This window comes from Microchirus variegatus, assembly GCF_963457635.1.
Source record: "Microchirus variegatus genome assembly, chromosome: 8".
NCBI lineage: Eukaryota > Metazoa > Chordata > Actinopteri > Pleuronectiformes > Soleidae > Microchirus > Microchirus variegatus.
In genome coordinates this window covers 19,323,529-19,346,516 of record NC_139809.1, presented here as the reverse complement: position 1 = coordinate 19,346,516, position 22,988 = coordinate 19,323,529, and the positions used below count along the sequence as shown (strand labels likewise).

The window sequence follows — 22,988 nt, the reverse complement described above, 5'->3', positions numbered from 1 at the left end:
ACTGAATACCAGGAAGAAGAGATACTATCATTTCAACACTCTTAGTCAAAGCATAGAGAAAAATGAAATGGCTGAATGTGAGGGTTTCCATTGTTTCAGGGCACTGATGTGTTTTGACTCGATGAAATCCAGCTGTGTTTTTAAGTGCCAGTGTGTAACTGGCTAGTGTTGCTACCTCCCTAGACTTAACCTCACTTCACTAGCATAGCTGTCATGCTTCCACCTCCCCGCATCACTCTGTGTCTCAACAGGCACAAAATCATAGATTTAATCAGTTTGTGTGAAGTGAATTTCTTTCTTTCTCTCTTTATGATTAAGAATAATAATTTAAAATGTCTGTGCTTTAAGGATTAATATATGCCCTTGAGAATGCACTGAACATGCTCCATGTGGGTTTTTTCCATCTCTTTGTATATTCTGTTATACAGAGAGATAGTATCTACTGATGAATTTTCTTTCTTTCTTTCTTTCTTTCTTTCTTTCTTTCTTTCTTTCTTTCTTTCTTTCTTTCTTTCTTTCTTTCTTTCTTTCTTTCTTTCATTATGATTAGGAATAATAATTTAAAATGTCCGTGCTTTAAGGATTAATATATGCCCTTGAGAATGCACTGAACATGCTCCATGTGGGGTTTTTCCATCTCTTTGTATATTCTGTTATATAGAGAGATAGTATCTACTGATGGATTATCTCAGTGAACCTGCGTTTACTTTTTTGCATGATCTCTAATCTCTCCATTGCTCCACTAGAGGCCACCCTGAAACTGGAGCATTTGATTGGTTGTAGGCAGCAAACAGGATATGTCAACATTACCCACACCTTATAAAAGTCAGCACATCTCCAACATATTTTTCACAGCATCTTGTGTTCTTTATGAACCACACTGCTGTGAAGCCATGGCAATGAAGTTGATTGGTAGTTGTCTTCTGGCAGTGGCCCTTCTTGGCTGGCTGGCTGATGCTCAATATTATCCGGGCTCGAAGCCCCAGAAGCCCGAGGAACCCCAGAAGCCCCAGCCGCCCCCGAGGCCGCAGCAGCCCTACCAGCCACCGCCATCACCACAGAAGCCCCAGCAGCCCTACCAGCCACCGCCATCACCACAGAAGCCCCAGCAGCCATACCGTCCACCGCCATCAGCACAGAAGCCCCAACAGCCCTACCAGCCGCCGACAACACAACAGCGAACTCAAACACAAAAGAAAACTGGACCCCAGCAGCCTTCAGAAACATTTCACTCCTGTGAAGTGGCTGAGCAGTACAAGATACAGTGTGGGGCTCCCAGCATTTCTGCTCAAATGTGTGAGGAAATAAACTGCTGCTTTGATGGGCGCACATGCTATTATGGCAAATCTGGTGAGTATTTTATTAGTCCTCCAAGGCTTTTTAAAAAAACTCTCTTGCTTTGTTTTTTTTGTTTGTTTTAATATATAATTATTGCTCTCTGGCTATCTTAGTGACTCTTCAGTGTACCAAAGACGCCCAGTTCATTGTGGTGGTGGCTAGGGACGCCACCCTACCCAACCTTGACTTGGACACAATTACTTTCCTCGGAAATGATCCAGGTTGCAATCCAGTTGCTACCTCCTCTGCTTTTGCCATCTATCAGTTCCCTGCAACTGCCTGCGGAACCGTCATCATGGTAAGGGTTACTTACACTTACACAGATTATATTCCTTTTTGTCAGATAGCAATGCAAATTGAAACGCTACCATCTCATTGCAGGAAGAGCCTGGTGTTGTCATCTATGAGAACAGGATGTCCTCCTCATTTGAAGTTGCCATTGCATCCAGAGGAGCCATTACCAGAGACAGCAGCTATGAGTATGTGTTTTTCTTCTCCTAAGACTAATTACTTACAACATTAAAGATAGCAACATGATGGTTTCTGGTCCACAAAGATGTATCAAGAATAAATATCATAATAAACCTCACTTAATGTCTTGTTTTAGGCTCCTTTGCCAGTGTAGATACATCGGCACCACAGTTCAGGCTCTGGTCATAGAGGTTGGCCTGGTTCCTCCACCACCCCCAGTTGCAGCTCCTGGACCCCTGCGAGTGGAGCTCAGACTTGGCAATGGACAGTGTTTCAACAAGGGCTGTGTGGAAGGTTTGTTTGAGGGAGCTACTATGACCAATTAGCCTCATTAAACTGTAATTGTGTTACCAACCAAACTTTATGTTTGAGCAGAGGATGTGGCCTACAGCTCCTATTACATGGATAGTGAATACCCCATCACGACGGTCCTCAGGAATCCAGTGAATGTTGAAGTCCGAATACTGGAGAGGACTGATCCAAACCTTGTCTTGACTCTTGGAAGATGCTGGGCAACTTCTGACCCCTCCCCTCACAGTCTTCCTCAGTGGGACTTGCTTATTGATGGGTAAGCACAGGTTTTAGATGGTCTCTGAGATAGATGAGATGGTCACACATGTTTAAAATGGTATTCCACCCTCTCTCCTCTTGTCGTAGTTGCCCCTACCGTGATGACCGCTACCTGACCTCACTGGCGCCAGTGGGTGCCTCTGAAGTCTTCTACCCATCACACTACAGGCGATTCATTTTCAAGATGTTCACGTTTGTAGGTACTGCTGCCTCCAATCCCAGCAAGAAGGGAGGTGCTGAAGATGTGGGGGGCGCTTTCACTCCTCTCAAGGAACTGGTATAAGATCATATTCCCACAGAATTTCTTAACTTTTTTGTGACTTTCTTTATGATATTTTATATCATCGACACTTTTGCAATGTACTTGTTTTCCACCAGATTTATATACACTGTGATACAGCTGTGTGCCAGCCTTCTCTTGGAAACAATTGTGAACCACGGTGTTACAGAAAGAGTAAGTAGTATTGCTGTGAAGGTTCTCAGTCTTCCAGGTCTTATAGGCAACTGGGCTGGACATGTTTTAAACTAATTAACTACTAGAGATCCCTCAAGTCTCACAGCAACTGACCACTGCTATGTTTCGTTCACAGGGAGAGAAGCTGCTGCGTCTATCAAGGCAACTACCAGACAGGACACCGCCATGGTTACCAGTCTACCCATTTACATTGCAAATACTCAGTAACAACATCCACAGAACTTTCTTTTCCTGAAATTTCTGTTCCTTATGCTACCTGGAAAGTGATTGAGTTTCAAATAAATATTCAAGTTGCTGAATGTGTTGTGTGATCGCATGTCTTTCAGATATACTGAGATATCAATGCCAAATATAAGATCCGTGCACGTTATGAGTGCCAACACAGTAATATGAGGGGAACAGAGATATGGCGTGAAGTAAGTGGCAGCCCATAAACTCCCACTTTATATAATAGTAATAATAATAACTTCAAAACATTAAATACCTAATTTTCTTATTTTATTAAGCAATTTATTAAGCAATAAACACATATCTACAATTTTTGGGTGATAAATATATAGTAAAATAAAATATCATGAACTGGCTTATGGTTATTATATTTAATGTAAGTATGTGTGATTTAGTTTTAAAAAACAAAACAAAAAGAACAGCGCACATACTCAGCATTTCGGTCCATCCATCCAACACTCATGGGTTTGATTGTTGTTGTTGTTTTTTAATGTTTGGTCAGACAAATGCAAATAAATATATGTTACATCATTACAGTTACATGAATAAGATTATCACATAATGTGTCCCCAAAAACAATTAAATAAAAAAAATAACAATAATAAAAAGAAGTCTGCAGTCCAGCAAAAACATGCACATCAAGCCAGACCAACACCACACAACATAAAACAAAAAACATGTCAACACAACAGCAGAGTTGTTTTTTAAAAAGCTACAGTATTTTATTGTTCTTTACAATTATATTTTCACATACTTATTAATTACAAGGTTTTTCCATGTTATTTCATTCATTTTGAAAAATATATATATTGAACTCATACATTTTTCATTGGTGTCAGATTATTTATAACATAATGGTGATGAACACTGGTTGGAAAGAAGAGCCCCCTGGGAATTTTTGCTTAGGGCCCCTACAGACTCTAGAATCGCCTCTGAAGTCTATGTAGCATACACACCTTGTACCGGAACACATTAAAAACATATGCAGAGGTAGGTAGTGTCAACCTTTCATATCCAACAATTGAGCTAGGAATTCAAAATATTAGTATAACAACAATGACTTAAACAAGGACGATGAATTCCTTTCGTGGCTGTGTTGTGTGGTTTGCTGTGTGACTCTGGTTTTCTTACGTCACAGTCTAGCTCCGATATACACTTCATTTCCCAGAGGCCTTCGCGTCACATTAAACTCACGTGGGAAGTTACAACCCTCCAACATGACCAATGAGATCAGCAAGTGAACCCGGAAGTGCGTTGTGATTGGACACCGAATACGCCAGTTTGGCTTAGTTCGAATCACCAGTGGCTGAGTTCGGAGGCCGTCAGGGTGTATTTGTCTGTATATAAAACTTCGGTGGCTTTTATCTTTCCTCCATGAGATTCAGACCATCCACATATGGGCGTATCTTCCGGTTAAGTAACATTACCGGCGACCTGCGCTTGACTCCGTCGTGCCGTGTCGGAGCGTCATATAACCGCGGGTTTCCTTTACTATTCGCCCGGAAACTCACGATGCAGTCAAGTGGGAACATAAGCAACTGTAGCGGTCGCGACGACGTGTGCTCTGGCAGAGTAGCGGAGCCTAGCCCGGAGCTTTTCAGCAACATCCCCACCATCACAGCAGATGATAGTGGTCCTCCCGTAGACAAGAGGCGACTGGAACTGCCGAGTTTTCTGTTAGAAGGCAACTGTGATGACGACTCGGAGGCTGAGTCTTTTAAAGATGGAAGAAGCGAAGATGTGGACAGGGACACCCGGAGCAAGGCGTTTGTTTGGTGCAGAGACTTTCTGTCAGGCTCGTGGAAGACTGTCCGAGAGGAGGACTTTCAAATCAGCATCGTCAGGTAAATAAACGAAAAATAATGACGTTATTAAGTACCGCTTTTCCTTTATTAACAAAAGCTAACAAAGAGCTATCCCTTCTGTCAAAATACACCCTCGTTTTATGTGAAACCGGTTAATGTATAGTTATCTTTCTTCTATCTTTTATCAAGGTTTTTATCATGATGTGATTTGAGCAGAGCTGCACAATAATGGTTAAAAAAAAATCATACTGTGGTTCTTATTTTGACAAATATTGTGATGGTTGATGCAACTCCTCATTTTTTGCAAATACGTCATCACATTTTTTCCGTCAACTCATTAAACTGTTTCTCATCTGAAGAACAAGATTTATAGGCAGTTGAATTTCTGTAGCATTGCAGAATTTCATCATATTGTTGTTTTGTAATCATCCAAACACATATTGCTCTGTTTGAATATAATGCTGGCTTCAGGCGATAAAGCAAAACATAAATGTTTAATTCTGTATGACGTGGATCTGTGGTGTAAAGGTTATCGTTCCTCTCTGATGTGAAAGTAACACTAATGGTCTTGTGTTGCAGTGGAGGACTGAGTAATCTGCTGTATCTGTGTAGTCTGCCTGAGCGTGTGCACACTGTGGGAACTGAACCTCGTCTGGTGCTCCTCAGAGTTTACGGTGCCATCCTACAGGTTGGTTTGTCCAAAAGGGATCTTCATGATATTCAGTTCATCCGTAAATGTGTGTAGCTGCACATCTCGAATGATCATACACAGGCTAGAAAAGGATAACCTGAAAGTGTGGTAGAAAAGCAAAAGCATCACAATCTTGTGTCTTGTACAGGGAGTGGACTCTCTGGTGTTGGAGAGCGTCATGTTCTCCATCCTGGCAGAGCGATGTTTGGGGCCAAAACTTTATGGCATCTTTCCTGAAGGACGCTTGGAACAGTATCTTCCGGTATGATGTACACATAAATAAAATCAGGGGTTGACCAATTCATTTTGCACTTTTGTTATCCTCCATCTGATTAAAACATTTTACAAATTATCCCCGATATTGCTTAACTTAAATTGTAACTTAAATAATTTTTTCACACTGTGAAATCCGCTCTCACTCATTTGATAGTTTTGTAATCAATGTTTTTTTTGTGCGTGCTTTACAATTACAAAAATTGCTTTTCCGAGTCAAACAGTGGTATCTCGGTGCCTATGTTTTGCATTTAATGTAAAAAGTTCATTATGTATTCTATTTTAACTCAGTTTTTTTAGACGATAGCAAGTTTTCCTTTCCCTTTCTTAATAAAATTTACTATTGTACAAAAAACAGAGTTCCTCTTTCATCATGTTGGTGAAGCCCTAGCAGGAATTCTAATTTTCCATGTGTCTTTGTTTTTCCAGAACACCCGCATGCGCACAGAACAACTTTCAGATCCTACCATTTCAGCTGAGATTGCCACCAAAGTGGCACATTTCCATGAAATGGTCATGCCCTTTAATAAAGAGCCAAAGTGGCTCTTTGGGACCATTGACAAGTAGGAATCCTTTGATATCACACTCTAACTCTACTCTAACTGCCTGTTTTTATTTTATATTGTGTGTTCTCACATTCATGTTTTTGTTTCCTCTCCTTTAGATACATGGATCAAGTGATGAAACTTAACTTTGTCCGGGATGCACATTTGAAGAAGTACAAGAAGCTGATGAAGATGAACCTGGTTGCTGAGCTAGAGAGCCTCCGGTAAGTTAAGGGAACACGCCTCATAGGTTAAGATGATGTTTGGGGTATGGATGAAACTGTAAAGTTGGGGTCAGTGAAAATAATGGGATGAAACTCAACAATGTCAGTACATAACATGTATTTGGTGTTGTTTCAAAATGACTTTGATGGCAAGCAGCAGAAAGATGATTGAGTCATTTCTGCTTCAGCCAATCACCAATTAGTGGTGTGAGTAATATGAGTGGCCTCATATTACTCACTGTCATGATGCGCTTACTAGGTATTTACACACAGAGGAACAGAGAGTGCTTCATTAGGTAAAATGCATGACGCTTGTGTGTGTGTGTGGTTGAGTGTGATACCAGTTTTTCGTGTCTGATACCAGGTGTCAAACCATGAAGCATTTAACAACACATTTGTGACATTTCGAGCTATTTCAGAGACGTAATATTAAAATATTCTCCCATAAAGCAGACATGACCCAGCTAAAATTCTATTACCAGTGTTTATTTACATTTTTACAATCTCTGCATAGTGAAGAATGTTGAATTTTTGGGTTGTATCGGATTTTACATTTGCATCTAATCCAGTGATTTTGAGGTCTGAAACTGAATATCGAATCGACTCATGCCTAAAACCAATTCAAAGTCTAAATATACACCCTTCACACCGTCTGAAGTAATTACTCTGTGCTTCAGCAGAGGGCACAGTGAAATAGCATTATGTATGAACTGCATGTATGTTGTGAGATGGCGTTCAGGTTTAGATTGAAGGACGTGAACGATCGAATCTGAACTGGATTTGGACAATGTGGCCTTATTTTGCAGGGAAACCAAACAAACAAGAATGGAATGGAGTTGATGCTTTCCAAAACTAATTCATATGTGAATTTTACACCATAATGTACATGTCCCTAGAAGTTTCTCTACACAGCAGCAAATGTATGAGATAAGAGTACCAATACAACGTGTTATGATTGTGATAACAGTAACCGTGAGATTGTGTAATGTAGGTTCATGTGAACAGATAACGTTTTGCATGAATATGACTGTGAGTGTTTTAGTTGGCTGAGTATGTGTATTTTTGTGTATACTCCTATCTCTGACCTTTGTTCCAGTCCCTCCACACCACTGAGATCACCTCACAGTCTGACCTTGGATGCAGCCAGTAGAGACTCATCCCAGTGTTTATTGAGTTTATCTATGAGCACATTTTTGTTGAGCAGCTGTCCCAGTGTCGCAACAAAGAAAACATTATTTACCATGACACGGTATGTGCTGATAACTGCTGCTGCCCTGAGAACGTTGGTCAGTCAGAGTGACATTGTTTTTCTTGACCCTCTCACTAACTCAGGAGTTGTTGGCTGCCTTCTATTGGGGTTGTGTTTTTTTGTGTTTTTTTGCTGACTTCAGAACACTGAATCTTTAGAAATTTGGCAAAGGCCATATTTATTTCTTATGTAAAATCCCCTCAATTCAACACACTTGCAAAATACTATTGTAACTTCAAACCCAATTTGATTATATCGTCTGAAAGTCAGCTGATCACTTAAACATAACACTTGTCAGAAGTAATAATCATCCAGACGTTTGCCTGATAAGAGATAAAGGAATACATGCACAGTGACATGATAACAGGTGAATGCTTATCTCGTGGTTTCTTCCATGAACAGTGTCCAGCACGAACAGTACTAGGGCAAGGGTGGAACTCTAATGAACATTTTGCAATGCAGTCTGGCTTTGCTAGCTGTAAAATAGTATTGTATAACATCTGCATCTCATTGCATCACTGTAGTGTTCCTGGTCTGGGATACCTTCACCTACTTCTTCATTCTGGACTGATTAGATTGGTTATAGTGCTTAATATGCATGCAACACTGACTCACTCTGATCATGTGACCCTTGTCTCCAGTGAACTGCTGGCAGTGACTCCATCACCGGTGGTGTTTTGTCACAATGACATCCAGGAAGGTAACGTCTAACACACACACCCCCCCCCCACACACACACACACTGATGACTATCATAACATTTCAGACTTGACCATTAGTTTTTAATTATAGCTGAGAACTATTTATATAATCCAACCACCATATTGGTTTATTTTGAGTTGTTGTAAGAAAAGAGTAGTATCTGCCATGGATGGCTTCAATAGTGTTGCATTCATTGTCCTGTTGTAAATACTAAACCCTGGTTCTAAACAGTCAATCACCTATCAGTTTCTACTCATTATCGCTTGTTTTTTTGTTATTTTTACATGTTATACGTCTATTTATTACATTTTATACCCTATTTTCAATAAAGCAGTTAAAAAAAATTGAATTGACATGACCAGACCGGACCTTGGCTTCACTCCCATTTCTGGATTTTAGTCTGAACCGATCAGGCATCCTCGCCCAATACTGTCAGCCGTATTCAACATAAGTCAAAGCAAAGGCTTGGGTCTATGAATAGAAGCAGCTCATATTCATATGCATCATCCTATGGTTGAAAATGATTCACAGAAGAAGGTGTGAATGATTTAGGTTTCGAATAATTGAGTGTCTACAGGAGTTGGAACTTTTCCAAACCCAAGTTTGAATTGTTTTCTTTCCTGACTTTGTGTACTGAGTCACAGCGATGAAGGAAATATCTTTGGTCAAACTGGTTCCAGAGAATGTGTGGCACACAGTGAGATAAGATAAACCTTTATTAGTCCCATGACTTAGAAAAGTGCAATGTTACAGCATCACAGACAGTAAAAAAAAAAGGAGCGCTAATGAATAGTAAACATGCAGAAAAGTAAACGTATAGAAAAGTAGGAACATTTGAAATATAACAAAATGAAATAAGATTTAGACTAAACAGTGTTTTTCCACTGAATGGGCATATTACGTACAGAATGAAGAGTAAGAGAGTCTGTACACTAAGATATTGCACAGTTGTATGGATTAGAAATTCACATACTTCTGACAGCTGCAGGAAAGAACACGTGACACTCACTCACACTCCTTTAACGCTGACACTGGTTCAGTCTGCTGCTGAAGGAGCTGCTCAGTGATGTGATATGCAACGGTGTTCTGCAGGAGGTGGGACTGAATGAAAATGTACGCACATCAGAATAAGGGTCCAAAGAACAATGGTATTTTGATTTATATTGTTATTACTTGTGAGTTTTCTGTTCAAATATTTTGCAAACTTGAACCCAAATTTCAAAAAGACGATGTGTGTTTCCATTGAGATGAGCAGCAAGTGGCCCAAAAAAATAAAATTGGACAAGTGGATGAAGTTTTGTTTCCTTCCCATCAGGCTGGTGGAAATTTAGTATTTTCCTCCTCATTCCTCAGCCATTTCCAGTATATTTCCAGTGCAGATGCTAGAAGTTAATGAAGTTTCATCCATCCATCCATCCATCCATCCATCCATCTATTTTCTACCGCTTTATCCTCCACAGGAGTGTCGCAGGGGGTGCTAGGCAAGGCAAGGCCAGGCAAGTTTATTTGTATAGCACCTTTCAACAACAAGGTAATTCTAATTGCTTTACATAAAAGATTAAACAGCACAGAAAAGAGACATTTATAAAAATGACATTCAGACATCAAGAGTCAAAATCCAAATCAAGAGTATTAAAGGAATAGAGGTTACAGTGCAGTATTGGAAAAAGTCTTCAGTCTTGATTTAAAAGAGGTGAGAGTTTCAGCAGACCTGCAGTTTTCTGGGAGTTTGTTCCAGATATGTAGCTCATAGAAACGGAACGCTGTCTCTCCATGTTCAGTTCTGACTCTGGGGACACAGAGCAGACCTGTCACAGACCCTCTGAGAGTTCTGGATGGTTCGTAGCTAAGCAGAAGATCAGAGATGTATTTTGGCCCTAAACCATTCAGCGCTTTGTAGACCAACAATAGTGTTTTGCAGTCAATTTTTTGATGTGCAGGAAGCCAGCGTAAAGACCTCAGAACTGGAGTGATATGATCTACTTTTTTGGTCTTAGTGAGGACTCTAATGCAGCAGCATTCTGAATTAACTGCAGCTGTCTGAAGGACTTTTTTTTGGGAAGACCTGTGAGGACACTGTTACAGTCGTCCAGCCTGCTGAAGATAACTGCATGATCACTGGGCTGCATGTAGAGACAAACAACCATTCAACCATTTGATCACATTCACACCTACAGTCAAGTTAGAGTGACCAATTTACCTAATCCACATATGTTTTTGGACTGTGGAAGGAAGCTGGAGAACCTGGAGAAAACCTACACGCACACACAAGGGGAGAACATGCTAACTCCATACAGAAAGGCCCTTGTTCCAACCGGGGCTCGATTCCAGGTCTTCTCTGCAAGAGTGCTAACCACTACTCCAACCGTGTGGCCCTGTGTCATTCATATGATCATAATCATTCCTGTGCTTTTTGTTTGCTGAAACTGTTTTAATTGCATCAGTATGCCAACATTTCTACCTCCCTTTTTTAATTTAGTTTAACACATTCAATTTAATAATGACATAATTCAAGTTTAATTAAAACGTCCTTATAACAGTTATACATGATTCATGTTTGTGTTACAATTTGCAGCTTTTGACACAAGGATTTATGTCCAATGACATAAATCATGGTATAAAATTGAAGTACAAGTAGTGCCGCTGCTGTATGGATGGAAGGAGTTGATAAACATCAGTGTCTTCAGTTACCAGCCACCAAAATACTCATCATTTCATCATTTTATTTACACACACGATGTTCTCACCAACCACACTCTTATCTTTATAGTTTAGTTTCTTGCAGAATCCTTCTCTGGTCTAAGAATAGTGTGAGTGAAGTGGATGATGGTGGTGTTTTTTCTGACTGCAGGTAACGTTCTTATACTGGACAACAAGGACCAAACCGCCACAGATAATCTCATGCTGATAGACTTTGAGTACAGCAGCTACAATTACAGGTAACGTGTGACCTCTACTCATACATTTAGTTAGAAATTGTCATTTTTGGTGCTACAGCATTACTGTTTATTTATGAATTGGTATGTTTTTTTGTTGTTTTCTTTACAGGGGTTTTGACTTTGGGAACCATTTCTGTGAGTGGATGTATAATTACACCTATGACCAATGGCCTTTCTACAAAGCCACTCCAGAGAACTACCCCACCAGAGAACAGCAGGTTGGTCTGAACACTGTACAAGACAGACATTACTGTCCCGTAGCTTAATCTTTTGACCTCACATCGCCATCTAGTGGTGAAAGTTGTTAAAGTTTAATTTGACTGGGACATAACCAAGCACCATAGGACCCCGTTTTCTCTCTTGCTTCCCTTACAATGTGTGAAAGTGATGTGAAATGTGTCTTGTTTTTCTTTCTTTGCAGCTTCATTTTATCAGACATTATTTGGCAGAACAAAGGAGACACTCTGACATTCCCACGGACCAGACGCAGGTAGAAGAGGACCTGATAATTGAAGCAAACAGGTAATAAGTTACTATAAAGCACACATGAGCAACATAAGGCCCCAGAGGAAACCAGTTTAATCCTCGCTGTGATGTCCTCACAGGTTACTGCACTAGAGACAGATCCACCTTGTGATATTAGCAGTTTTGAAATGGAAAAGCTGCTTGGATTGTCATGCTTTTACAAGTGGACATCTGAATACTTTTAAAGTGGACCTAGACCGGAAGTTCCAATTAACGCAGTTTTTATTGTATATCTGCATCATTACCTTGTTTATGAAGCCCTGAAATTTAGAAACAAACAGTTCAGCCACTGTTGAGAACGCTTTGTTTTATTGTAATCTCGGGCTCAGCGAGATCTCTAACAAAACCCGGTCCGGTTACGTAAACAACGGTTCTCCTGAACAGCAGATCGTCCTGCTCCGGGCACTAGTCCGGGCACATCCGGTTGCGTACATTGAACCGCAGAAGAAGAATAACGTCCGTTGTGGAGGTGTTTCACGAGCGACTGTGTCTTCTGACTCTGGGTCTGACTCTGGGTCAAAGTCATGAAAGGGACTGCAGCGGGGAGTCGTGAAGAAGCTATTTTTAAATATTGTTAAAACAATGTTTTGATAATGAGTAGCAGTGCATCCACCGTTCTAGAGGGGGGAGCTGTGCTTCTGAGAGCGGGTGTGCTGACTATTTCACTTCCGGGTACTGGCCAATCACAACACACTCTGTCTTCTGGGGGTGAGATTTATGTCTGAAATATCGCGGCTCAGCACACCGTCAGAAAATAGGATTTCTATTGGCTCGTTTACAGCAACTAGGAGGTTTTTGACCATACAAACAAGTTAATGTAAGTAAGAAGACCTCCATAACTCACATATATGTGCAACAGAACCACTATGTGTGAGCTTTAAAGTCTGATTTGATGAGACGTATGAAAAGTCTACGCTCAGGACCTGTGGAGCACTATACAAACTACGCACACACACCAAACATCTCACTTCAATAGCATTTTAACAGGTGAAACACAGCCAAACCTTTATTTTGAAATATTCAGTGGAAAGGAAATTTATCTGTGATGTTAAATCTTAAATGTTTTTTTTATTTTTACTTGCTTCATTTATTGTCTGGAAAAAATTGTTGCCCATCCCTGCTTTAGTCTGAATCCGTGTAATCAAGCAGAAAAAGAACAAGAACCATGTCTTTTTTATTATGATATTGACTTGTTTTGTTGGTTTGTACCTGTAGGTATGCACTGGCTTCACACTTTCTCTGGGGCCTGTGGTCCATCATTCAAGCCAAGATATCCAAGATTGAGTTTGGATACATGGTGAGGATAATGTTTTCACTTTAAATGATTTATTTTTGGCTTAAGTTGTGGTGAATCTGTGGCTTGTTAACATTGAGTTTTTTCTTGCAGGATTACGCTCAGTGTCGCTTCGATGCATACTTCAAGCAAAAAAAGCAATTTTCCTGAATTCCATCACGTGAAGACATTTTTCTCTTCTTAATCAGTAATGCATTTATGAAACTCTGGCCCTATGCAGCTCTACTTATGACAAGTAATTTAACTTTAAGGCCATGCACATGGAAAAACCAGTTGAATGAAGTATGTGCCTATGCCCGTAGAGAAATGACAAGCTCTACAGCTCTGAATGTTATTATTTATAATTGAAGAGGCTCCGTCAATTGATTGACAACTTTCATTTCATTTTATCACATTTTGTTTTTAAAAGTTGCACTTGAAGTTATAGGACCATTTCTTTCTTTTTTTGACATTGGTGTCAAATCTGTAGCCGAGGGATGTCTTGGATGGATGAACAATCATGGTCAACAGCGTTCATGTTCTTTTTCCCCCACTATCATACTGTAACAGTAGCAACCGTTCATATCAGTGAAAAGGTGTGTTTTTTGTTGTTGTATAACTCGCTGCTTTTTGTGTTTGTAGTCATTCTACCTCACCTCTTGGTTCTGAAATTCCATAAAGGCTGATTTTTACAGTCATCCTCTGAGGGAATAAGCAAAACAAAAATATTCTGGCAAATATCTCTGCATGTGTAACAAGTATTTTTACCCCAGTATGTGTGAAATACACAGGGTTACAGTTAACAGTTAAATCAGTAAATGAGTGTAAGACATTTAAACTGATAATATTGGATCTGGATCCGCCTCTCTAGATTATGAAAAGTATTACCTGTAAAATTCTGCTGAGTTTTACATTTTTATTTTTAAATATATAATTTTAAAAGAAAATCAGGTTGTTTAGTTCTTTAGAATATTAATATCCGGTTAATTAAAATGTCCATTGGACACATTTCTATGGTTTGTAACCACTTAAAAGCAAATTGCCTAAAATAGAGGCAAACGTGTTGGAAAATCACATGAGATTTAACCTGAATGTGAAGTGAGCTCATTCAATTCCTCATCCATTTCTTCTTTAAAGCACTGCCATCAATATATGTTGATTAACATGTAGCTGCGTTGTTTACTTTACTAAAAAAGAAGTTTGACTGTAACTTTTGTTGCAGCATTGTCTGTTAAAGTTCTGCTTTTGTTGGTCCTGCTTGCACACACAACACAAATGTAATTTACAAGCAAATAAAAACAGGTGGTTAGAAACCAATCGTGTCTCTGTTTATCTTTGACTCGTCTTCAAACGTATTCAAAACACACTTTTTGTGAGACATGAAGCTGCACTCGTATTACACCTCGCCTTGAACTGAATACCCCACGATGACGTCCAGAGAGAGTGAGGGCAGCCATGTTTGAATGTTGTCCTTCCATGTGCCAAGAATAAACCAGCAGAGATGGCGAGCGAGAGAGAGAGGTACACTGCTCTGAGAACGAGGGATACCTAAATTTAACTGGACCCGATGCAGGAATTTTTACTTGGAACTTGTATATTTACCAGGCCTTTTATTTATGATGCTGTTTCAGCTGGCATCTTAGATGTTAGCTGACAGCTGCTCTGCTGCTTGTGTTGTGGAGGGTCACGTGACTTTGAGAGCTGCCTGAGACTGGGCCAAGGAGGCTGAGACAAACCAGACGGACATGGACTAAACTGGCCTTTCTGTCCACAGTGTTTTTAGTATTTCTATTTAAAAGGTTTGCTCTTCACAGGAAATGTAATTGGGGACGTGATGTGTAACTTAACTCCCTTTACTAAAGTGTACTGAAACCTTTATTCAGTCAACAAATTTTAGTTTTCTTGTATCTAATATTTTATTTAAAATAGTTTATAAGTTATCTCCTTCAAGTTATGCAATTGTGTGTATAGTTTGGTGTTATTAAAGTGCTATACAGTATTGTTAAATGTAGGGAAATAAATCGAAAACCTAAAAATCTACCTTGCACATAGAAAAGCCCATATTTGTTCACCTCTAATCCAACCAATCTGTCAGTGACATGAGTCCTTTCAAGCAGTATTTAATGATGCTCTTTGAGTGGATGAGCTCATGGCTGAAATATTGTCTCGTACATCTTTGGAGAGATTTTTCAATTGTTAATACCAAGAGGCGATCATCCGATGCGGACACAGAGGAGTGGAAAAGTGACGTGGCACTCCGCACATATCGCTACGGAGATGGGGGTGAAACCATGGTTACAGTCGAGACCTGTACACATACTTTCCACGTGAGTGAAACGCAAAACACATTCATTAAAGGCCCAGTATGTGAGAATGAATAACATCTAACAGTGAGACTGCAGAAGTGTAACAGTGGAATGACCTGCACACACCAGGAAGAACGATGTTCATTGTTTTCAGCTGAAGCTTGTGAACTGCACACTTTGGCTGGTTTGTCTGTTCAGGCTGCTGTAGAAGCGTGGTGACCTCTGTAAAGCAAGGCCCTTGTTTAAAACACTGTACATGTGAAAATCTTATTCTAATTACACATTTACAAAAATGCTTGTAAGTGGTATCTTCAATGCATTCTAAATTGACCGTAGGTGTGAGAGTGAGAGTGAATGGTTGTTTGTGTCTGTGTACCCCGCCTGTCGCCCTATGTCAGCTGGGATAGGCAAAGCACCCTGTGACCCTCCTGTGGAGGATAAAGCAGTGGAAGATGGATGGATGGATATCTTTAATGTCCTTCCAATAAACTGCCCAAGTGTGACATACTGGACCTTAAAAGATGTTCAAATTGGAATATATATATTTATTTGTATACATTTGTGACTGAGATCATTCATTTTTAAGGTGGACCTTGAAAGACTTTCAGAGTGCAGCGATTACTTCAGGGCTTTGTCCCAGTCCAAAATGAGAGAGACCTCAGAGAGTTTCATCCACCTGCACCATGTGTCCTCCTCTGTCTTCTACAATATCCTTGAGTTCTCCTTCCATGATAGGTTTAAAGTCCCAAATGAGGAGTTGGACACACACATTCAGGTATACACACATTCCTCACCCCCGTTCAGACCTGGTTTAAATGTCCATCCTCAGTCATCCGATCAAAGCCAGACTCTGCCAAGTTCAGGTCTAAACACGAATGTGTCCTTGGATACGATCACAGAATGAGCCTCCCCTGCTGACATTGTCTGATCCACAGTAGATTAAGTTGTTGTTTTTTTTACACTGATCAGTACCCATGCTTCATTTGCAGTCACCACCATTCCATTTGAATAAAGGGTGGGGCCGCCACATCCAATCATGTGGTCACATTAGAAGCATCCAGGACGCATTTTAACGCCATAATGATCAGATCACTGAGGACAGATGTTAATAATAGATGTTAAAAATGACACCAAATTAATTACACCAAAACCAACCTACCACTTCTTTCTTTCTTTCTTCCTGCGTGACTCTGGAGGTGGGCAGCTATCTCCTCACAGTGGCCTTCCTCTCAAAGTGTCTGTCAGTTCTGGCAGATGAACTCAGGCCAGATAACTGTTTATCTTACCTGAGTCTGGCTCAGGAGATCTGCTGTGCAGAGCTAAAGATGACTGTGATGACTTACCTAAGTAGAAACATGATGGAGCTGTCACTCCTCACCAGGTATGCGACATTACGTAACAGTACAGTGGTTATAAAGCTTACGTTGCTCCATTTCCTGCTCTGGTAAAGCCACGGACTTGTCATTAAAATGCAGCCGTCTGAAGGATGAGGAAAAGGATGAGGTCATCGAACTGAGGAATCAAGGAGACCGACATCTCTGCAGCATCAGGAAGGAGAACCTGACGACTTGGAGTGACCCAGAGACAGAACGTGCCCGACATGTTTTCATCCTAAAAGAGGGAGAGGACGGTGAAAACTGGAGTCCAGTCACAGAGCTTCCATTCAGAGCTGATAAGTGGTGTTTCACTGCAGTGGTTCTCTATAACTACCTGTACATCATAGGAGGCTACAGGCAACGTGTGAGGAGAGGCTGGGAGTTCAAGATGGCTTCCTTTAGGTACAATCCCTTCACTCATACGTGGGTCTCCACAGCTCGTCTGATCAAGGTTAGAGTCTCACACCCATCCTCACGTCTACTGGATCCCCATTTAGTACCAATATTTTGTATGTATTTTTTATATACATATATGTGTATATATTTATTCATATGTACTGTATAGCATTTTATGTTATAAAATATGCTGTATAAAGCCTTACTTACCGATTTGAAACTCAAACTAATTTTTAATGGGATCCCACTTCCCATCTGCATCAATACACAGTCAATTTGTGCATAATAAAAAACATGGCCATTTCTTTAACAGCTAGCAATTCTTTGAAGGTACATACTGTATGTTTGGTAAATAAATTCACCTCATTTCACTTGTGTGACACAGTGGCGTAGGCAGAAATAATATTTTGGGTGGGCCAGTACAAAAGTGGATGGGCCATCTTTGTCCAAAAAAAGGAATTAGAACTTGAAAAACTATTGACAAACTGGAAAAACAATGACTAATTTACTTTGTAATATTATGCATTACAAAGGAAATGACGGCAAAATACTGCCTATAACACAAGCTCTACCATCAGAGCTTTAGAAAGGCTTGTACACAATACAACAGTGTAGACAAAAAATGTGTTTGCATATCGGCAATATTGCACCACACAATTAATCATTATATTGCACAAAGTGCCAGTTAACCCAAACAGCAGAAAAGTTGTTAACATACAGTTTGACATAGGCCTACACCAGACAGAATTCAGTTTGGCACCATCTGTGCCATTTGAGATTTCTTAGGTACCAAATTATTAAAACCCATTTAATTTTATTTATATGTCACTATTGGTCTAAAAAGAACTTGTTTTGAAAAAAAAAAAAAAAGTATGATAACTCGCTGTAAATGGATGCTCCCTGTGCGGTGCGTAATAACAACTCTGTGACTGCAGCATCTTCAGTTACGCAGCGCCATAGCTCTGGCTTACCTTGGTCAATTAGGGTGATTGACAGCTCGTTTCAAACCTCTAAACCGGTAGAATCAGACCCCGGTCTCCAAATGTGTGTGAATCACTTCATTAGCGAATCAAAAGGACATAAATGCATATGACGCATTTGTGCGGACATTCGCCCTTCTCTAATCAGAACGCTCTCATGTCGCTCTGTAATGATCAATCAGACCGGGATTTGTTCCCAAAGAATGCTGGAAAGTGTAGTTCTTCATTAGAAGTGGTTTTGTTCCGGTGGAAATGACTTATTTTGATAAACAGCAAAGGTAAGACAACATTTCTGCTTGTATTTCTTGAAAGTCAGTTGTTGTTTTGCTCTTAGTCAGCATGATGTGAACCTCTTTGACAGTGTTTGGAACGTAGAGAGACAGACATGTGTTTATATTTGTATGTATATATCATATGTTTTATGATGGAAACGTTCACAATGTGTTGCCTCCACAGAAGAGAAGACACTTCAGTGCAGTGGCATGTGAAGGCTGTATTTACGCTGTGGGAGGCTGGTACTTGGACTCTCTCGTGAGTCCGGACTCCTGCACGTCTCTCTACACAGCTGTGGAATGCTACGATCCCTGGCAGGACACATGGAGGTTTGAGTCCTGAGCCAGAACTATGAAAACAAAATATTGGCCGTTGTGTTGTTGTGACTGATTGTAATCCCTGTCTCAGATTTGTCTCCTCACTGCCACTCACTGACTTCCAGTTTAGTGTGTCATTGTCCCATGATGTGCCTCTTCTTACTCGCCTTGGACACTGTCTGTATGTGTTGGGAAGCATCCAGAGGACAGGAGAGAAGCTGCTGCTACAGTACGACACAAGGCAAGGTAAAGTCAGTTAGGGCCGCACATACTGAGGTCTTTTTGATGTTGAATTTTAAAAGCGTTTGCATTGTTTTGCATGGAAATTCACATTTGAATACTTCAATATTCCCATGCAACTTTACATTTTTCATTCATTTTCTGCCACTTTATCCTGCACACAAGAGTCACAGAGATATGCATCCAATCCCAGTTGACGTAGGGTGAAAGGCAGGTAACACCCTGGTCAGGTCACCAGTCCAGAGAGACCAACAACAACTCACTCTCATGCTCATGTAGAGTGTCCCTGACACTGTGAGAGGAAACCGGAGAAGAGAAAATCCATGCACACATGGACCTCAGACATACCGGGATTTAAACCAGCAACCTCCTTGCTGAGGCAACAGTGCTCTTAACTGCTGAATGTCACCTTCACTTAGCATCAAAATTCAATAGATGCTTACTTTATCCATTGTGGGCTATTGTTGAAAACATGGTGGTCCAAAATGGCCGCCTTCGAGAACTGACCCAGCTCCTGATGTTGATGTAATTTTTGCCCTAAATTCGAAAGGCTTTTAAAATTCAACTTGTGTCCTCGTCGTCTTCTCTGTTTCCTCTACCTCACTCCGCTGACTTCAGATTAGCCGTTGACTGTGTTTCACTATCACGTGTTTTCTGTGTGACAGACTCGTGGTGTGAACTGCTGCCCACGCTGACCAGAGCAGACACAGACCTCCCTACTCTGTACTTCCTGTGTGCCACAGACAAGCTGCATGTGATTGGTGGAAACACCTCAGAGAACGTGGTGACATCATTCTGCGTGCGGTCACAGAAATGGGGACAGGTGAGAATTCACCGCAGACTTAATGAGACAAGAACTGAGTTTAACAACGAGAGTAATGTGCATGTGAAGGTCAGAGGTTTATACATCTGTACTCCTATTTGTCATATTTTGTCCAGGTGTATTTGGCTGAGAAAGTGGCATTTGCAGGACAGGGGACGGTTGCAGAAAACAAAGTCCTGATTCCAAGTGTTGAGCACAACTCGGTCGCTGAGATCGACCTCCAAACTCTGTCCCTCAGAGCTTTTCCTCCTCTGCCGGTCTCCATCCGCTATGAAGCTACCTTTCATCTCCACTTCTAATCTATTTCTTAGCTTCTCTGCTACGCTGTGCATAGCTGTGATTGTTGTGGCTGAATTAGTCCTCTCACACATTAGGTGATAATCTCAGGTGGATTATTATGACCCTTTGATTGTAGGCCTTAGTGACAGATTAGGGGGAGAGTTTAGTCTGTAAGAACACTTGCTTTTATTCTTTCTTCTTTATGCTTATTTGATAGTCATTGGCCTGCATTTACTTTTCCTTGACGTTTTAGTCGACGACTGAACATGTGGTGATTTTTTGTTTGTTTGTTATTATACTGCCTTTATTTGGTCTAAACATCCAATGTCTATGTCACGAGGCGTCAAGTCTGTTAGTGTTTTCTTTGTTTCAGTCAGTTCTTTGTGTTTAGTTTATGTTAAAATGTCACTTTTGCTGTTGGGTTGGATTTTCCTTTTCCCTTTTATTTTGGTAAATGTTCAGGGTTTCCTGTTATACTGTCACATCATCCAGCTTGACACATTTCCCCTAATTCCCTCATGATCTTCACCTGGTGATCAATCACTCACCCCTGCCCTTGATTCCCTCGCCCCTATATAGTGTTGCCAGTTCCCCTGTCAGTTGCCAGTGCGTTTTTTCTTTTGCTTCCGGAGGTTTTTGTCAGTGCTCACGTCTGAATTACTCCAAGTATAGTTAGCCCTAGAGCTCTGCTTTGTTTTTGCCTTCTCTAGAAGAAGTGATTTAGTTTTTCAGCCCACGTGTCAAGTTTTGTTTTGTGGTTTCCTTCTCGTTGAGAAGTGATTTTGATTTGATGATCCTGGCCGTTCAAGAGAACCAATAAAAATCTTGAATCAATCATCGTGCCTTCTGTCTCGTGCACTTGGATCCAAGCAGTGTACTCGCATTCCTAACAGTCTATCGCTTCACCGTCCACATTAGGGTTGCAGGGAGCTACTGCATGAACTGCTGCATGTTTTTGAACAGTGGGAGAACATGCAAACTGCAAAACTGAACAGAACAGTCATATGCTCAACAGTTTGACAACATAAAGTATTTTGTTTTCAGTCTCCGATAAACTTCACATCTTATTTTCTAACACAGCAAAGCAAAGCCATTAATAATAGATAATGGTGCTTCTGCAACATCCTGCCTTTGGGCCACATCTGGACTACAAACCAGTTTTATCCGGCCCGCTGCGTCCTCGCGGTTCACCGCGGTTGTGATGACAGAATCAGAGTTTGGATGAGAAACAGCCTCGGAAAGAGAAAAGGTGTCTCCAAATGTCATGTTGTTTTTTTAACCAAGAGTTGATCTAAATAAGTGTCTTCACATTCACATTAATAGCACAGAGCTTTATTCTGAAGCAGTGAGATGACATGTCACAACAACAACAAAAAAATGTATTTTTACATTTAAATGTAAATGCTAAGCTTGTAGTAAATAAAGTTTTTTTTTTAATGAATATTATTTCTTTAATCCTTTTTTATTTGTGGCCCTTTACTTTGCTTGTGTCATTTAACCCTTTAAGATACGCACCAAGAAAAATGTAAAGGAAAAATTATTTATTTGCATTTTTTATTCACTTATGATAACAATAACGTCTATAAATACATATTTGTTTTAATTAGAGGCTACAATATTTCAGATACAGTCCTCTACCAAACGGTTGAGACATCTGTTCATAATAAGTACAACATTCAGAGAAGTCACACTAAGTGCAATTTCTTGATCAATAAGTTAAAGTATAGATTTTAACAACACTTACCCCTTTTTCCCCTCTAATTTTACCAACATTAACTAGCTTCTCTACCTTTACCATAAAATGACAAATCAACTGTTTGGTAGAGTGTGTTTTGAAAAAAAAATATTTGACCCTTATAAGACTTATTTTGGTTGAATTAAGTTATAAAATTCTGTACAACAACTCCTCTGAAACGATTATATGTCAACAAAATAGTCAGAGCTTCTAAAGTCCCGCCGATATGTGTCATCAAAGACGAGTTAATTTTTGTTGTGCCACTTGCTTTTTGAAGGAATGCTGTAAAGTCAAACTGCTCACAGACGCAGTGCCATCTAGTGGATATTTTCCTAGCATTGCACAACTACACCATATGGTAGAGATGGCTCATTCAGGTTCAGCTTGATGCATTTTTCAATGAGATATCAACCAAATAGTTGAGTAGTACCTTAAAGTGTTAAAGGTGCATTATATAATAAATCTAAATCAACTGGCCATAAAATCCTCCTAATATGTCACAGAGACTCAGGAATAATGTTCATATAACAAACTGAACTCACCAACAACAACAGTACAGACAAAAAAATTGCACTAAAAAAAATATTTTGCAGACTGCAAATCATGTTTATGTTTTGAAATCATGTTTTGGCATGTGGCGCCACCTACTGCCGCCTACCGATCATTGCAGTCAGTAGAGTCTCAGCTGCCGAGCAACCACGGGTTGCCAGTTAAGTCAGAAAACGAAACCTAAAAGACCTCTTCTTTTTTTTTTGAATGTAGTAACCGTTTTTGGCCACATTCTTACATATGGCACCTTTAAGTCGGTTAAGTTCTGTACATCCTAACACAGCACTGTAGCAGAGACATCACAGCATGTGACGTCAGGCCCCCGTCTGTGTTTGATGGTGTCTTGTTACAACAAAAAGAGGTATGTCACAAAACAGAGAGAGAGAGAGAGAGCAGGAAAACAAAA

At 40.2% G+C, this 22,988-nt stretch overlaps 3 protein-coding genes across 3 annotated transcripts; all 3 read left to right on the top strand.

Moving 5' to 3' along the window:
* Positions 1-893: 893 nt before the first annotated feature.
* On the top strand, positions 894-3,061 carry LOC310931151 (zona pellucida sperm-binding protein 4-like; the record flags this gene model as incomplete). Its single annotated transcript, XM_083894261.1, has 8 exons — positions 894-1,350; positions 1,452-1,636; positions 1,720-1,817; positions 1,946-2,103; positions 2,185-2,377; positions 2,467-2,656; positions 2,758-2,833; positions 2,970-3,061. The coding sequence occupies 8 exons, from the start codon at positions 894-896 to the stop codon at positions 3,059-3,061; spliced, it is 1,449 nt and encodes a 482-aa protein (XP_083750387.1).
* Positions 3,062-4,594: 1,533 nt separating this feature from the next.
* chkb (choline kinase beta) lies at positions 4,595-13,479 on the top strand (the record flags this gene model as incomplete). The annotated part of the gene is made up of 11 exons (XM_083894260.1): positions 4,595-4,926; positions 5,467-5,575; positions 5,727-5,840; positions 6,281-6,414; positions 6,516-6,620; positions 8,511-8,569; positions 11,423-11,510; positions 11,620-11,728; positions 11,932-12,032; positions 13,251-13,332; positions 13,423-13,479. 11 exons carry the CDS (start codon positions 4,595-4,597, stop codon positions 13,477-13,479), a joined length of 1,290 nt encoding a protein of 429 aa, XP_083750386.1.
* Positions 13,480-15,233: 1,754 nt separating this feature from the next.
* On the top strand, positions 15,234-21,132 carry LOC310931112 (kelch repeat and BTB domain-containing protein 13). Its single transcript, XM_083894218.1, has 8 exons — positions 15,234-15,635; positions 16,201-16,389; positions 16,811-16,995; positions 17,090-17,441; positions 18,823-18,968; positions 19,048-19,202; positions 19,862-20,019; positions 20,136-21,132. The coding sequence occupies exons 1-8, from the start codon at positions 15,408-15,410 to the stop codon at positions 20,316-20,318; spliced, it is 1,596 nt and encodes a 531-aa protein (XP_083750344.1). The 5' UTR covers positions 15,234-15,407; the 3' UTR covers positions 20,319-21,132.
* Positions 21,133-22,988: the final 1,856 nt, after the last annotated feature.

What these genes read in the sequence shown, in the direction of transcription:
- LOC310931112 (XM_083894218.1), top strand. Translation starts at nt 15,408, where the DNA reads ATGAGTCCTTTCAAGCAGTATTTAATGATGCTCTTTGAGTGGATGAGC. An exon ending in CCTGTACACATACTTTCCAC is followed by an intron (nt 15,636 to 16,200) that starts GTGAGTGAAACG and finishes TTCATTTTTAAG; the next exon opens with GTGGACCTTGAAAGACTTTC. An exon ending in AGTTGGACACACACATTCAG is followed by an intron (nt 16,390 to 16,810) that starts GTATACACACAT and finishes GTGACTCTGGAG; the next exon opens with GTGGGCAGCTATCTCCTCAC.